Genomic DNA, 16,933 nt, shown 5'->3' on the forward strand with positions numbered 1-16,933 from the left:
ACATCTGTTTATATGTACATCCATCAATTAGAAAATGAACTTTGTTATGTAAAAAGCGGCGACTGTGGAAAATCACGAAATTGATCTACATAAGCGACGTTCATTTGTCTTTTCCCATTCCCTTCCCTGTACGTTAACCGCACCACTCCGCCAGTAAAAGCCCGTGCCCCCATGTACCTGACAGCCATTTTAGGCACCATGGCCTTTTTTTGCCCGTTCATTGGAATCACCGGCTTCCCTTCTACGCTATTTGAACCCCCCCCATTTCCTCTTGAAGAGGCATCCTTCGCCTCAGCTGACATAGCCCTCCCCAGCTGTACCTGACTGCCCCCGCTCTCTCATGCACGAGTCAATAAGACCTCTCTCTCTCTCCGTGCGACTCTGTCCTTGGGAGTCACGGCCGCACCTGACCAACACCTCCCTTCCTTTCATGAATAACCCCTCTGTTGGTAAACCCTCCCTCCGCGATTGACTGTCCACACATGTCCGAGGTCATCGCCTAAGCCACATGATACTGTTTACTGCCCCTTATTGTATGGAGTCACTCCTCTTCAAAGGACCCACTATTGATCCTGGCCTCCCCACCCCCTGGGCTACGATCAGGCGCACATATCCTAAAAATCGGCGGAACACTCAGCTGTGTGATTACCCCCTCCTCTTATCGGCAGGTCAAGGGTCTCTATTGTGGATATATGTGGGGTAGGATTGGCACGAGGATTACGGGAATGTCTTTCCCTTGTTTCACAATGTCATTATTGTAATAAGGAGTGTCTTGTAAGGTATAAAAGGCGATGTCTCAGAACACTTGTTAGAGCACCTCCCGAAAGACACTGTGTTTCGTGTCCGAAATGACAGGCTCTCCTCATGAGTAATAAATCCTGTTCTTGTGATTCCTGCTCCCAGCGCCCGTCTCTTTATTTGGTAACTAGTCAGAATGGGAACTAAGAGGCGACTTGCGCCAGCAGCCCGGGCATCGATAGTAATATGGGCTCCTGTTCCACAGAACTGCCAATTATTTAGAATAATTAAAGAAATATGTTTGTTATTCTGGGGTCCTTGGTAACTTTTTTCTATGCAAGGGGGGGAGGTGGAGGGCGCTGCATTGAAAAGTTTGAAGAGCATTCTTCTATGCAGTAGCAAAGAATGACTATAGGTGTGTGCTTGGAAAGCTTACCTGCAAGCGACCATCCACATATGGCAACGATCGCCAATAATACAGAAACTGAGATCAATGCTGCAAATAAAAACAAAGAAGGTTTGGTGATTTGTAAAGTTCAAGAAAAAAATATATCTTTTCCATTTCTGAAATATTTTGACAAATCATTAAATAGACACCACAGGCTGTGATATTAGCAGTTGCACTGGCTGAGCTCCTGTGTAGGCTTTTGCAGTGATGAAAGCTCACACCGAGAAATGAAAACATATCCAAGCCAGGGCATGAGCTGCAGACAGCACAACTGGGAAACAGTGAGTAGGCAATGCCTCCATTTCTGAGCTGTGGTGGAAACATTATGAGTTACATGTATGAGCTTCAGGCAATGTACACATACAACTTGCATTGCCAAAGTGGATGCTTTTTGCCTTTCTAATGTCAGTGCCCAGCTATTGCCCTTGCCAATACTGGTCTGTTTAGCATTGTTTAAAAAAACAGAGTTAAACACTTTTCAAAATACTGGAAACAAAGCAAATGCATTACAAGGTATCTAAAAGCCGTACATTTAATTCAAGATTTTCAGTCTTTAAAAAAGATTGGTTTCCTTATCAAATATGTTTCATTCAGGAAACTTTAAACATAATCAAAAAAGGGTGTCAGAGTTGAAGGGAAAAGGATTGCCAAGGCCTTATTTACTTTCTACAGCACTCTGAACTAAAGTAATTGCTGCAGCCATTTGGTGCCCTGCAGTAGCACGGGGGACAGATTGATGGTCCTCCAGAAAAAGAGACATTTTCTTTTTAGTCATGCTAAGTATACCTTCTGCCTCAAAGCCATCTGAATGGCCGAAGCAGCCAGACCCTCCCCCAGCTCTCTAAAAGCCTTTCAATGCTGGGGACTCTGTAATTATGCAATATGTAGAATGCAGGAGATAAACACAAAAACCTCTCCTGTTTTATCTCCTGCATTCCACGCATTGCATAATTACAAATTCTGCTCTTTAGTCAGGAAACAGCAGAAATTGAACAGGTGCTCAGCTTTTACAGACAAGCTGGGAGGGGAGAGGAGTAGCAATGAGAACACAGAAGCCAGGACATTGAGGGAGTAGGCAGCACACTATGAAATGAGCAAGAAAACGCATGCATTCTCGTGGAGTGGTGAATGAAAAAAGTACAAGCATTGGTAAATGCATTAGGTTTCGCTCATTTGATTTATAATAAGCTGCTATTTCAAATTGAAACAGAAATTAGCGCTGGAGGAAAAAAAAAAAAGACAAGGGAGCAGCTATGCTTTAAGTCTTGCGTTTGTGCTTCTCCAGACCACACCCTCTTAAAACATGCTGCCCACCAGTATGGATGACATGTGATACCGACACCTTGTAATCCTCATTGCCTTATGTGACATTTCCTATAGACTGATGTACATACTTGTATGATTCATTGTCTCTGCATGCTGCAAGTACTTTGACACCCTACACTATGAGTAGCGCTATACAACAAATGAAATTGAATATGAGAGAGGGGCTACAGAGAGATGAAGGACACTGTTGGAAGGGGGCAATTAGGGAATCCGAGGAGGAGGTCATGGGGGGGCTACAAAAAGATGAAGTGCACTGCTGGAGGGTGGTAGTGAGGGAGTCGTAGGAGGAGGTGATGAGGGGGAGAGGCTATGGAGCGATGCGGGGCACCGGTGGAGGGTGGCAATTAGGGAATTCAAGGAGGAGGTCATGGGGGGAGGGTGGGACATACGGAGAGATGAGCGGCACTGGTGGAGGGTAGTAGTGAGGGAGTCTGAGGAGGAGGGTATGAGGGAGAGGGGCTATGGAGAGATAGTGAGGGGCACTGTTGGAGGGTGGCAGTGAGGGAATACAAGAAGGAGGTAATTGAGGGAGGGGCTACGGAGGGATTAGGGGCACTGTTGGAGGGTGGCAATGAGGGAACCTGCGGAGGAGGTCAATAGGGGGAGAGGCTATTGGGCGATGAGGTGCACTGGTGGCGGGTGGCAATGAGGGAATCCAAGGAGGAGGTCATAAGGGGGAGAGCCTTTGGAGAGAGGAGGGGCACTGGTGGAGGGTGGCAGTGAGGGAATCCGAGGAGGAGGTCATTGGGGGAGAGTGGGAGATACGAAGAGGTGAGGGGTACTGGTGGAGGCTGGTAGTGAAGGAGTCTGAGGAGGAGGTCATGAGGGGGAGGGGCTACAGAGAGATGGAGTGCACTGTTGGAGGATGGTAGTAAAGGTATCTACAGAGAAAGAGGTCAGTGATGGGGCACCAATAAATAACTCTCTGCATGCTCTGTATACACATAGAAGCAATCCTTGTATCTTGGTGACTGTTTGCAAGTAGATATGATGTAATCTAAGACTCGTAGACTACCTCCAGAAGCAACAAATTAGGCCGGTAGTCAGGGGCGTAACAAACGCCCCCGCAGACCCCACAGTGCGGGGGGGCCTCACTCTCTACAGTTAATGAAGGGGGCCCCCAGGGGGCCCGGCCCCCTCAGCTCTTCTGAGGGCTGTGAGAGAGGCCTGCGCTAAAGCAAGCCTCTCTCCCTCTGTGTCTGAAGCAGGTGCAGCCTGCTCCGTTCCCCTCACCCCCTCCCTCTGACTAAAGAGAAACAAAGTATCAACATTGTTTCTCTTCAGTCAGAACACCGGAGGCAGGCCCGGGACAAGGACGGGCCCCAGGGACAGCAGTCCACTGCTCCTCTGAGGCAGCACAGAGCCCGGCCCCCCACGCTCTCCTCTCGATAAGCAAAGCCCACCCCACAAGAGAAGAGACAGGGACGCGGGGTGGGGGTGGGGGTGGGGGCCCCACCCCACAAGAGAAGAGAAGAGACAAGGATTGGGTGGGGGCCCCACCCCACAAGAGAAGAGAAGAGACAGGGACAAGGATGGGGTGGGTGCCCCATCCCACTAGAGAAGAGACTGGGACAGGCCCCACCCGAGAAGAGACAGGGACAAGGATGGGCTGGGGGCCCCATCCCACAAGAGAAGAGACAGGGACAAGATGGGGTGGGTGCCCCATCCCACAAGAGAAGAGACAGGGACAGGCCCCCACCGAGAAGAGACCGGGACAAGGATTGGGTGGGGGCCCCACCGCACAAGAGAAGAGAAGAGACAGGGACAAGGATGGGGTGGGGGCCCCATCCCACAAGAGAAGAGACAGGGACAGGCCCCACCGAGAGGAGACAGGGACAAGGATTGGGTGGGGGCCCCACCCCACAAGAGAAGAGAAGAGACAGGGACAAGGATGGGGTGGGTGCCCCATCCCACTAGAGAAGAGACAGGGACAGGCCCCACCCGAGAAGAGACAGGGACAAGGATTGGGTGGGGGCCCCATCCCACAAGAGAAGAGAAGAGACAGGGACAAGGATGGGGTGGGGGCCCCATCCCACAAGAGAAGAGACAGGGACAGGCCCCACCGAGAAGAGACAGGGACAAGGATTGGGTGGGGGCCCCACCCCACAAGAGAAGAGAAGAGACAGGGACAAGGATGGGGTGGGTGCCCCATCCCACTAGAGAAGAGAGAGGGACAGGCCCCACCCGAGAAGAGACAGGGACAAGGATGGGCTGGGGGCCCCATCCCACAAGAGAAGAGACAGGGACAGGCCCCACCCGAGAAGAGACAGGGACAAGGATTGGGTGGGGGCCCCATCCCACAAGAGAAGAGAAGAGACAGGGACAAGGATGGGGTGGGGGCCCCATCCCACAAGAGAAGAGACAGGGACAGGCCCCACCGAGAAGAGACAGGGACAAGGATTGGGTGGGGGCCCCACCCCACAAGAGAAGAGAAGAGACAGGGACAAGGATGGGGTGGGTGCTCCATCCCACAAGAGAAGAGACAGGGGCAGGCCCCACCCGAGAAGAGACAGGGACAAAGATTGGGTGGGGGCCCCACCCCACAAGAGAAGAGACAGGGACAGGCCCCACCCGAGAAGAGACAGGGACAAGGATGGGCTGGGGGCCCCATCCCACAAGTGAAGAGAAGAGACAGGGACAAGGATGGGGTGGGGTGGGGGCCCCAGAGACAGCGCTCTCCACTGCTCCTCTGAGGCAGCTCAGAGCCCGGCCCCAACGCTCTCCCCTCCATAAGCAAAGCCCACCCCACAAGAGAAGAGAAGAGACAGGGTGGGACAAGGATGGGGTGGGGGCCTCAGAGAGCAAGAGCAGGAGACAGCACAGAGCAGTGCTCGGGACCCTGACAAGGGTGGGAGTGGGGGCCCCCAGAGAGAGCATTCTCCAGGGCAAAGCTCACATGAGAAGTGACGAGGCAGCAAAATGGTGCCCTCAGGTAATCCCTTTTGTTAGAACACACCATGGGCATCCGCAGGAGGGGTGGAGGGGGGCCGAGAAGGGTGCAAGGCAGAGGGGGAAAAGGGTGCAAGGCAGAGGGGGAGAGGGATGCAAGGTAGAGAAGGGTGCAAGGCGGAGGGGAGAAGGGTGTAAGGCAGAGGGGAAAAGGGTGCAAGGCAGAGGGGAGAAGGGTGCAAGGCAGAGGGGAGAAGGGTGCAAGGTGGAGGGGAGAAGGGTGCAAGGCGGAGGGGTGAAGTGTGCAAGGCAGAGAAGAGAAGGGTGCAAGGCAAAGAGGAGAAGGGTGCAAGGAAGAGAGGAGAAGGGTGCAAGGTAGAGAAGGGTGCAAGGCGGAGGGGGAGAAGGGTGCAGGGTAGAGGGGAGAAGGGTGCAAGGCGGAGGGGAGAAGGGTGCAAGGCGGAGGGGAGAAGGGTGCAAGGCAGAGGGGAGAAGGGTGCAAGGCAGAGGGGAGAAGGGTGCAAGGCAGAGAGGAGAAGGGTGCAAGGCAGAGAGGAGAAGGGTGCAAGGAAGAGAGGAGAAGGGTGCAAGATAGAGAAGGGTGCAAGGCGGAGGGGGAGAAGGGTGCAAGGTGGAGGGGGAGAAGGGTGCAAGGCAGAGGGGAGAAGGGTGCAAGGCAGAGGGGAGAAGGGTGCAAGGAAGAGCGGAGAAGGGGGAGAAGAGTGCATGGCAGAGGGGAGAAGGGTGCAAGGCAGAGGGGAGAAGGGTGCAAGGCAGAGGGGAGAAGGATGCAAGGCAGAGGGGAGAAGGATGCAAGGAAGAGAGAAGGGTGCAAGGCGGAGGGTGAGACGGGTGCAAGGCAGAGGGGAGACGGGTGCAAGGCAGAGGGGAGACGGGTGCAAGGCAGAGGGGAGACGGGTGCAAGGCAGAGGGGAGACGGGTGCAAGGCAAAGGAGAGAAGGGTGCAAGGCAAAGGGGAGAAGGGTGCAAGGCAGAGGGGAGAAGGGTGCAAGACAGAGGGGAGAAGGGTGCAAGACAGAGGGGAGAAGGGTGCAAGGCAGAGAGGAGAAGGGTGCAAGGCGGAGGGGGAGAAGGGTGCAAGGCAGAGAGGAAAAGGATGCAAGGTAGAGAAGGGTGCAAGGCGGAGGGGGAGAAGGGTGCAAGGTGGAGGGGGAGAAGGGTGCAAGGCAGAGGGAGAATGGTGCAAGGTAGAGGGAGAATGGTGCAAGGTAGAAAAGGGTTCAAGGTGGAGGTGGACTAGGGTACAAGGGGAGGGGGAGAAGGATACAAGGGGGAGGGGGAAAAGGTGCAAGAGGGAGGGCAAGAAGGGTGCAAGGCAGAGGAGAGAAGGGTGCAAGGGGGATGGTGATGAAGTTAAAAATGTGCCCCCCCTGGAAACATTTCTGTGGACACCCATGGAACGCACACTACTTTGTGAGGGAGAGTGGGAGAGAGTGGAGAGAGAGAGAGAGTGGAGAGAAACAGTGGAGAGAGAGAGTGGCTAGAGAGAGGAGAGAGACAGTGGAGAGAGAGTAGACAGTGGGGAGAGAGTGGAGATAGACAGTGGAGAGAAAGAGAGTGGAGAGAGAATGGAGAGACACTGGAGAGAGTGGAGAGAGAGAGTGGAGAGAGTGGAGAGAGAGAGAGAGAGAGTGGAGAGAGAGAGAGAGAGAGGAGAGAAAGAGAGAGTGGAGAGAAAGAGAGAGTGGAGAGAAAGAGAGAGTGGAGAGAAAGAGAGAGTGGAGAGAAAGATAGAGTGGAGAGAAAGATAGAGTGGAGAGAGAGAGTGAGTGTAGAGAGTGTAGAGAGAGTGTAGAGAGAGTGTAGAGAGAGTGTAGAGAGAGAGAAGGGGGAGAGGGTGGAGAGAGAGGGAGTAGAGGGAGACAGTGGAAGGAGACAGTGGAGGGAGACAGTGGAGAGAGAGATAGTGAGAGAGTGGAGAGACCGTGGAGAGAGAGACAGTAGAGATAGAGTGGACAGAGTTGAGAGAGAGAATGGAGAGAAAGTAGAGACTGACTGACTGAGAAACTGACTGAGAGAGAGAGTGACTGACTGACAGAGACTGACTAAGGTAGAGAGAAACTGACTGAGAAAGAGAGACTGAAAGAGAGAGGCAGAGACTGACTGACAGAGAGATAGACTGATTGTCAGAGAGACTGACTTGGAGAGAGACTGACTTGGAGAGAGACTGACTGAGAGAGAGACTGACTGAGAGAGAGACTGACTGAGAGAGAGACTGACTGAGTGAGAGAGTCTGACTGACAGAGACTGACAGAGCGAGAGAGAGACTGACTGACTGGGGTAAAGAGAGAATGACTGACTGAGAGAGACTGACTGACTGGGAGAGAGAGAGACTGACTGGGAGAGAGAGAGACTGGCTGACTGAGAGAGAGATTGACTGACAGAGAGGGAGACTGACTGACAAAGACTGACAGAGAGAGAAAGAGACTGAGAGACTGACAGAGAAAGAGAGACTGACTGACTGACAGAGAGACTGACTGACTGACAGAGAGAGAGACTGACTAAGAGAGAGAAACTGACAGACTGAGAGAGACTGATTGAGAGAGACTGACTAAGAGAGAGAGGCTGACTGACAGAGAGAGAGACTGAGACTGACAGAGAGAGAGAGACTGACTGACAGAGAGAGAGACTGACTAAGAGAGACTGACAGAGAGAGGCTGACAGAGAGAGACTGACAGAGAGAGACTGACAGAGAGAGACTGACAGAGAGACTGACTGACAGAGAGTGATAGACTGACTGACAGAGAGAGAGACTGACTGACAGAGAGGGACTGACTGACAGACTGACAGAGAGAGACAGAGAGAGAGAGAGAGAGAGAGAGAGAGACTGACTAAGAGGGACTGACTGAGAGAGACTGACAGAGAGAGACTGACTGAGAGTGACTGACTAAGAGAGACTGAATGACAGAGAGAGATAGACTGACTGACTGAAAGAGAGATACTGACTGACAGAGAGAGAGAGACTGTGATGGAATTGGGGTCAAAGTGTGTATGAAGCTATGCAATGCCTCTTAAGATTGCTATTGTCTAATAAAAATAAAAATGTATTATCAAAATGTGCTCTTTGTAGTTATATCTGCTTTTGAAATACTGCATTGTCGCTTTGTCCAATGTTTTAAAACGGAAACGGGAAGGAGCAGTGAATGCACTTTTGGCAAAACTAAACGATGAGTGGGCCCGATGTTGTATATCAAGACAGGAGTCTGCATCAGGAAACCCACCTAAAATTGGGCAAACTTCCTACTGATGGCAGGGACCCTGTAATGAATGGACCACCACCTATGATAGCCTGCTGGCAGACTAAGCCCAACCTTTAACTCCACCATCCAGTGTTACTATTAACGGCTGCATTGGTGACAGTGGCGTAACAATCACCCGCATCCCCTGCAGTATGGCGGGTCGCTGGCCTGAGAGCTCTAGACTGGCATGGAGGATGGGAGGGGGGCCCCCCTCCATGTAGTTTGCAAAGGGGCCCCCTCATGTTTCGTTACGCCACTGCCGGTAGTGGCCCACCCGAAAGCACCCTTGGCCCACCCAAATAAAAATTCCTGAAGTCGGGCCTGCGGGGCACACACTCAGAAAAACACCTTCCTCTGTATGGGGTATCGACAGTAGATCCTAAAAGAGCCACTGGTGTGTCTGGACTACCCCCACCCCTCCCCCATCTCAGAGCCACGGGAGGTGTGTGTGTGAGAAAGAGGCTACATTGTGTCCCAGGCTCGATATATTCTATCTCGGGGGCGTGTGTCGGCGCAGCTGCCCCCGTTGCTCACCTATAAGCACTCGTCCATCTTTCGTCCATGCCCACTTGTCCCTGCTTGGTCCGGCTTGGCTCGGATCTGTCTCCTCCGAGCTCCGCAGCCGCTCCTCTGTGTTTACCCCGATGTTTAAGACGGTATCGGGCTCGAATTCCAGCCTCTTCCTGGTAGGTGGCACGCCATTGCGGTGCGTCTGGACCTGTTCGGGTGAAGAGGGCGTCCGGCCCCACGGGGTCTGACCCGGAGAAAAGGCGAAGCCGGAATCATCGTGGCCTGGGGCACTTTTCAGGGGGGTCATCGGCGTAATCTCACCCTCCATGCTATCCTCGTCTCCGAATTGAAGACGAAACTGAGGTATAAATAACAATGAAATCACTGAACTTAAAAAGAGTTAGACTAGCTGCAATGGTGTGATCCTGGGCAAATCGTGACAGGTCTCGCAAAGGGGACACATTTATTATTAAAAGCGATAGCAAAATGTCGGATTTACGGGACGGGGCAAATTCTGCCAATGGGTACTCGCGGGGGCCCTCCCTCAGTGCCAGGTGCCGGCCAGACCCGGGGGTCCTCCGATCTCGCCTCTGCCCGCTGTCCAGGGAGGGCTGGAGGGGGCTGAGGGTTAGAAGCTGCCGCCCGCACGGTCTCTTCCGCCTTTCAGCAGCAGTGCGCAGCTATTGCTTTGGCGATTTCAAAATGCCCGCCACGAATTTTTAAAGGTGAGTCATTTGGCGCGTGATATGTATGCGTATGTTTCGTGTCACCTGGAGCACGCGCATGCGCAGAGTGCACGCCCATCCCTTCAAGCTGCAGCTATTCAGTTTCATTGCTTGTTCATTTCTATGAAAATAGCAACACTTTAAGTCCTGCTGTTGTTACTTTATTAAGTGTGAGTATATTTGTGATGAGTTTTAAAGAAATGTAGTCACAGTACAAGTAGACAAGAACGATATTGAGGCAAATGTACAAATGACACGAACAGAATGACGTAAATCGCCAAGCATATTCATTGTATAATTATATTACCTATATAACTTAAGCTGGGGGGCATCGTTGGACAACTCAAATATGTAAACATTAAAATTAGGATAAAAATGCAGAGGCTTCATGCTAGAGGAAAGGTGTCAGACAGTCCGAGTGAGGCTCGGGCCTGAGAGGACTGACCGAGGGACAGTGGGAGTCAGGTAATGTCCTCTCATGATGGGCTGGAGGCGTGAAAAGGACTGATAGGGACCGTGAAGGCCAGGAGAGGGTAGCATGGCTTGCTTTCTAAGCCTGGGTCTTAGCCAATGACATTTTAGGGCAGTTTGAGGGAGCGTTATGGCCAGCTGAGCTGCTTGAGGGCTGACACATGACTGAGGGTGGGTTTGGTGTTTCTCTGAGTCTGCTAAGGTCCCCCAAGAGGCTAATAAGGTGTCCAGAAGCTGGGTAAAGGGCTTTTAGGGTCACTCAGAGTTAACGAGGATAATATGGTGCTGACTGAAGGTGTCAATGGACTCAGGCCCAGATCTCTGAGCTGGGGTGAATGTTTGACATGGCTCAGCATTCTGTCCATCAATTGTTTCTTTTTGTATGGGTCACCCTCTTACCCATAAACTTCATTTGCGTCCTCAAAGTCTGGGTATAATAACGTCAATGGACCTTCTTCCATACCCACCTGTTTTTCTAGACCAGCTATACTAATTCCAAGGCCTTTCAAAATTAGCACCTCTGCACACCTGCCCAAGAAATTAGCCATACTTTTGGAGCAAAGCAACACTAGAAGACATAGAAAGTGAGAACAAGGAAATGTAGGAAGGAAAAAAGTAGGAAACACACCTTCCCAGTTTACGTACATAGGATCTGGAGTGGGATCTACATTGACTTCAGAACTGAGCCTTCCCTTCTTCAATCCAGAAACAAACTGAAGATGAATCTCTTCACAGAACCCATAGAATAGTTTCCAACAGCCTTAGGCGTGATGCAGTGGACAATTTTCAGACTCTTGATGACACATGCTGCAGTGTATATGATGCCTTTTAATGGTCTTAAAGTGGTATTTGGGATGCAGTGATGTGTGTCACCGCCCTCAAAGTCGTTCCAGGCAGGAGGCTGGCAACACTCCCTGCGTTAACCGCTCAAAAACCCAAAGTTAATAACATAATTCACATACAAATGTGAAGGGCACACCAAAATACATCATCAATGTGACCATATATCCATAAAGCAATTGCTGGTGAAATTCTGATAAGTAGAACCAAAAATCCAAAAGTCAGATACCCATATTTAGCTTAGACATTATTCTTTATTTCACTCTTGTAATACAACGGTAAAGACTGCAAACACATTTCGTCCCTAAAAACAATGAGTCTTCTTCAGGGCTAAATGAACTTCCTCAAAGTTTTTCATTGTCCATCATTCCAAATTTGTAAATATTTCATCATTACTCCAGTAGTTCCCAGTATCAAACAGCATATATCCAAACATCATCATAGCGAGACATGAAAGCGCAACCTTAAAAGTCACTTTTACATGTACCTGTATGAGTTGAGAAAAACGTGTATCAGCTCATCATACTACATATGGTTAACTGAATTTTGGATTTCTTGTTCAACTTATCAGACATTCAGGACCAGGACTTGTACTGTTATTCTAAAACCAGCTTCTGGAAGAAATTATTTCACTTTCTTCAAGAGGAGAGCGGAGACCATGCTGGCCTCTGGGAATCTTATCTGTAAATGTGTGTTCTGATGCAAGGGTAAATCCAATGGATTTTGTAATATCTGACAGTCAGCTGAGGAGTGAAGCAATTTAGGTGTATGTCAGAGAGCCAGGCTTCAGTCTGTAGTTGTATGGAACTTTTGGAGGGCAGGAGGAATTCAATTTGTGTTGGTTTGATCTTCAATTTAGTACTTTATATCCAATTCTGGTTGAGGGGAGGGATGGTTAAGTTACCTGGGCGAAGTGGGAAAAGCAAGATCTTCAGGGATTGGGTGGCTGTTCCTCTTTGGAGGCTGATGGGGCACACTGTCATGGGCTCTGGAGTATTCATTGGGCTATACAGGCTTGCCAGCAGTCAGGGAAGTCAGGTGCTCGATAGAATTAGCTGCCTCTATCTAAGAAGTGAAGAATAAGTGTTCGGTGTGATCCCAGGGTGGATCAGAGTAGAAAAGTACCTGAAAGCAGAGGGGACAGAGTCTGGGTCACTCAGCAGTGACCAGGGTGGAACCAGGACGGAACCAGGCAATGTCGGGCACAATCAGGTGGTTGTCGAGGAGCTTCTCTCCGCTGCCACGTGGGTTCTGGGGCATCTGCGACGTCCAGAAGCGGGTCACAAGCTGTCCCACGCGGGCTCTCACCGTCGGCGCTGTCGGCTTCAAGATCGGAGCAAACAACACTTGGCAAGAGCAATCCATGCAGGACTGGAAGATTGCTTCTCACTCGGACCAGGAGGGTCAGCGAGGGTGCTCCTTTTCAGCGGAGCTGGTGCAAGTGTGGAGCAACCAGAATCGCAAGTCGTATTTAGGTTTTCGCCGGCACAGGGGCCACAAGCCAGCTGGCAAGTGACCGGGCCAATGCGTCGAGCCAAAGAAAGCAGAAGGGCCCCACGCAGCACTCGTCGAGTGTAGAGGGGTGAGCTTCGGTGCAAGAGTGGCTCAGGGTTGGGGCTTCTCAGATCCCGGTGTACAGCTTCGAGGGTCACTCATGGACTGTACGGTCAGCGTCTCATGGTCTTTTCAAGATGGCATGCCCCCACGCTTCCGGTCGCCTCTACGGGTCTCAGCTCTGCAGGGACTGTGGATCGGGCTGTAAGAAGGCAGGCAAGCTTGATCTCGTTGATCCCTGTTGCTCGAGTTCTGGCAGGAACTGCAACAAAGCAGACGTCGAGGTGCTGGATGGTGCCTGTTTGCAAAGGGTGGTCACTCCTTGACCACAAGGGAGATTCTTCAGTCTTCTACGTTGAGTAGGATGTCGAAGGGTCCAGAGTTTCGTTTCAAATGTTTCATCAGGATAATCTGAGTGTGTTGGCACTGCTCCCATTCTTATACCAATCCAGGGGGCTGGATTACCTACTAGGTCCCCTCCTATGGGTGGGACCCAGGAAGGGGGTGGATACACCCCTTTCCTTTGATCCAGGCCCCGCTGGGACAGGGGCTGGTGTGCCCCAGAACCGGTTTGGCCCGATTATGCAAGGGGCAGCCTTGTGCTCCCCAGGCAGTGTCTGGTTTCTTTCAAACCTCCCTGCTACAATCCACTATCTCCTGTCTGGGGTGGTGTAACACCTCCCTGTGACAGGAAACCCTTTGTCCAGGCCTCCTTGGCTGAGTTTCGGTCAGCTGCAGGAGGTCAGACTCGTGTCTGTGGCAGAAGTATCCATTTTGTCAATCAATCAATCAATCAATCAATCAATCAATCAATCAATCACGTCATTTGTATAGCGCACTACTCACCCGGAAGGGTCTCAAGGCGCTGGGTGAGGGGAAAGTTACTGCTTGACAGCCAGGTCTTGAGCTGCTTCCTGAAGGCGAGATGGTCTTGGGTTCGCCAAAGGTGGGTGGGGAGGGAGTTCCACGTCTAGGCTGCCAGGTAGGAGAAGGATCTTCCTCGGGCGGTGGCTCTGCGGATGCATGGTACGGTGGCGAGTGCGTGGCCGGTCGATCGTAGCTGGCGGGTGGGCGTGTAGAAGGTCATGCGGTTGTTGAGGTACTTGGGGCCCAGGTCGTGGAGAGCCTTGTGTGCGTGGGTGAGGAGTCTGAACGTGATTCTCTTGCTGACGGGGAGCCAGTGCAGGTCTCTCAGGTGTCCGGTGATGTGGCTGTGTCGGGGGATGTCAAGGATGAGTCGGGCAGAGGTGTTCTGGATGCGTTGGAGTCTTTTTTGAAGTTTCGCTGTGGTTCCGGCATAGAGGGTGTTCCCGTAGTCCAGTCGGCTGGTGACGAGTGCTTGGGTGACGGTCTTCCTGGTTTCCGTGGGGATCCATCTGAAGATCTTGCGGAGCATGCGCAGGGTGTTGTAGCACGAGGATGAGACGGCGTTGACTTGTCTGGTCATTGACAGGGAGGAGTCCAGGATGAAGCCCAGGTTGCGTGCGTGGTCCGTCGGTTTGGGAGCTGTGCCCAGGGCCCGGGGCCACCAGGAGTCGTCCCAGGCGGAGGGTGATGATCCCAGGATGAGGACTTCTGTCTTGTCCGAGTTCAGTTTAAGGCGGCTGTTCCTCATCCAGTCGGCGACGTTTTTCATCCCTTCGTGTAGATTGGCTCTGGCGGTGGTGGGGTCGCTGGTGAGGGAGAGGATGAGCTGGGTGTCGTCGGCGTAGGAGATGATGTTGAGGTTGTGCTGGCGTGCGATGGCTGCGAGGGGGCTCATGTAGATGTTGAAGAGGGTTGGGCTGAGTGAAGATCCTTGTGGTACGCCGCAGATGACTTCGGTGGCCTCGGATCTGAACTGAGGGAGGCGGACTCTCTGGGTTCTTCCGGTGAGGAACGAGATGATCCATTCCAGCGCTTTTTCTCGAATTCCTATGCTGCTGAGGCGCTTCACTAGAGTTCGGTGGCAGACGGTGTCGAATGCCGCAGAGAGGTCCAGGAGGATGAGGGCCGCTGTTTCCCCATTGTCGATCAGGGTTCCGATGTCGTCGGTGGCTGCGATCAGGGCGGTCTCGGTGCTGTGGTTGGCCCGAAACCCGGACTGCGAGGGATCGAGGGATCCGTTCGTCTCGAGGAAGGCGGCCAGCTGTTTGTTGACGGTCTTCTCGATGACTTTGGCCGGAAAAGGAAGGAGCGAGATGGGACGGTAGTTCTTGAGGTCGGTGGGGTCCGCCGTTGTTTTCTTCAGGAGGGCGGTCAGCTCGGCGTGCTTCCAGCTCTCCGGGAAGGTGGCTGTGTGGAAGGAGGAGTTGATGGTGTCTCGGAGATGGGGTGCAATGGTGGCGTCAGCTTTGTTGAAGACGTGGTGTGGGCACGGGTCGGTTGTTGATCCGGAGTGGATGGAGTTCATCGTGCGGGTGGTGTCTTCGGTGCTGATCGGGGTCCAGTTGCAGAGGGTGGTGGTGGCGGGCGTTGGTTGGGTGGTAGGGTGCGTGGTCTGTACGTCGAAGCTGTTGTGTATGTCGGCGATCTTGCGGTGGAAGAACGAGGCAAGTGAGTTGCAGAGGTCTTGCGAGGGAGTGATGTCGTTGTTTCCGGCGCTGGGGTTGGAGAACTCTTTGACGATGCTGAAGAGTTCCTTGCTGTCGTGGGTGTTGTTGTCCAGTCGTTCTTTGAGTGCCGTCTTCTTGGTGGCGCGGATCAGCTGATGGTGTTTGCGGATGGCGTGCTTGAGGGCGGTCCTGTTGTCTGTGGTGTGGTCGAGCCGCCAGACTTTCTCGAGGGTGCGGCAGTTCTTCTTGGATTCCTTGAGTTCGTCGGTGAACCAGGGGGTTTTCTTGCTGCTGTGTCTGCTGGGAGGGTTCTTTAGTGGTGCGAGGTCATCGGCGCAGGCGGTCAGCCACTTGGTGAGGTTGCTGGCTGCTTCGTTGGGGTCCGTTGTGCTGGTGGGAGTGTTCTGGCTGAGGGAGGCGGTGAGCTGCTCGGCGGTGATCTTGCTCCAGCATCGGCGGGGGACCTGTTGCGGGTGGTGGTGGGTCGTGGTTTTTTTGAAGCTGAAGTGGACGCAGCTGTGGTCGGTCCAGTGGAGTCCGGTGGCGTGGCTGAAGGAGATGTGCTTGCTGGAAGTGAAGACTGGGTTGAGCGTGTGGCCGGCGTAGTGGGTGGGGGTGTTCACTAGTGGCTTGAGTCCGAGGTTGTCCAGCAGGGCGGTGGTGTTTCTGTCGTTGTTGTTCTCCAGGTGAAAGTTGAGGTCTCCTAGGAGGATGTAGTTGGCGGAGGGAAGGGCGTGTGGGCTGATGAAGTCTGCTATGTCTTCTCTGAATTGAGTGCGTGGTCCCGGTGGTCTGTAGATGAGGGTGCCGCGGAGGGTGGTCTTGGGGTCAGTGTATATCTGGAAGTGCAGGTGTTCAGCGGCGGTGAAGGTTTCGTCGGAGTTAGTTGAGATGCGGATGGTGTTCTTGTGTACGATGGCGATGCCTCCTCCCGTCTGGTTGACGCGGTCCTTCCGGGTGATCTTGTATCCGTCCGGGATGGCTATGGCGATGTCGGGCGCTGAGGAGGCGTTCATCCTGGTTTCGGTGAGGAAGGCGACGTCCAGTGCTGTCGTGTCGAGCAGGTCCCAGAGTTCCACGGAGTGCCTGTGGATGGAGCGGGTGTTGAGCAGGATGCACTTCAGGTGGTTGCTGCTGTTGCAGGGCTTGGCGGGGGCCGTGCAGGTCCGATAGCAGGAGAAACGGCAGGCTTGGCAGGTGAAGGGTCCGTGGGTGCGTCTCGGGGTGGCTCAGTAGCAGGCAGGGTTCCGGCCAGTGTTGAGTGCGTTGAGTGTTGTGGCATTGTAGGTCCGTCGGGTCGTCTTGCTTCGGCGGGTGCCAGGGGTCCTGGCACTGGGCGCGGTCCAGGCGCGGACGGGCGCAGACGGGCTTACCTTTGGCGCACCTTCGGCGCTCAATCGGTGCTCCCGCTGCGCGCGTCCACTGCGCGGTCGCTCAGGGGGCATCATAAGTAAGGAGCTGGGAGGGAGGAGCAGCTGGGTGGCGGGAGCGGGGCGGCGAATGGAATCGCAGGGGGGCGGGGCCGCAGGGAGGCAGCGGCAGGAAATCCAAGGGTCTGCGGGCAGCGGGGATCCCAGGAGCTGCGGGCGGCGCTCGAGGGAAACTGCAGGCAGGAGGCGGCAAGGCAAGGCAGGCAGG

The 16,933-nt window shown here is 53.2% G+C and overlaps 1 protein-coding gene across 1 annotated transcript in view; it reads right to left on the reverse strand.

The window, feature by feature from the left end:
- LOC147700724 (C-type lectin domain family 2 member H-like) overlaps positions 1-9,773 on the reverse strand; it is a 42,365-nt gene extending 32,592 nt beyond the window's left edge. The window contains exons 1-2 of the mRNA XM_086928469.1: positions 9,196-9,773; positions 1,175-1,234 (exon numbers count right to left, since the gene is read on the reverse strand). Coding sequence (XP_086784595.1) covers positions 1,175-1,234; positions 9,196-9,499 — 364 coding nt within the window. The 5' untranslated portion in view covers positions 9,500-9,773. The remainder of the gene's footprint in view (positions 1-1,174; positions 1,235-9,195) is intronic.
- Positions 9,774-16,933: the final 7,160 nt, after the last annotated feature.

This window comes from Lissotriton vulgaris, chromosome 7 (genome assembly GCF_964263255.1).
Source record: "Lissotriton vulgaris chromosome 7, aLisVul1.2, whole genome shotgun sequence".
Lineage (NCBI taxonomy): Eukaryota > Metazoa > Chordata > Amphibia > Caudata > Salamandridae > Lissotriton > Lissotriton vulgaris.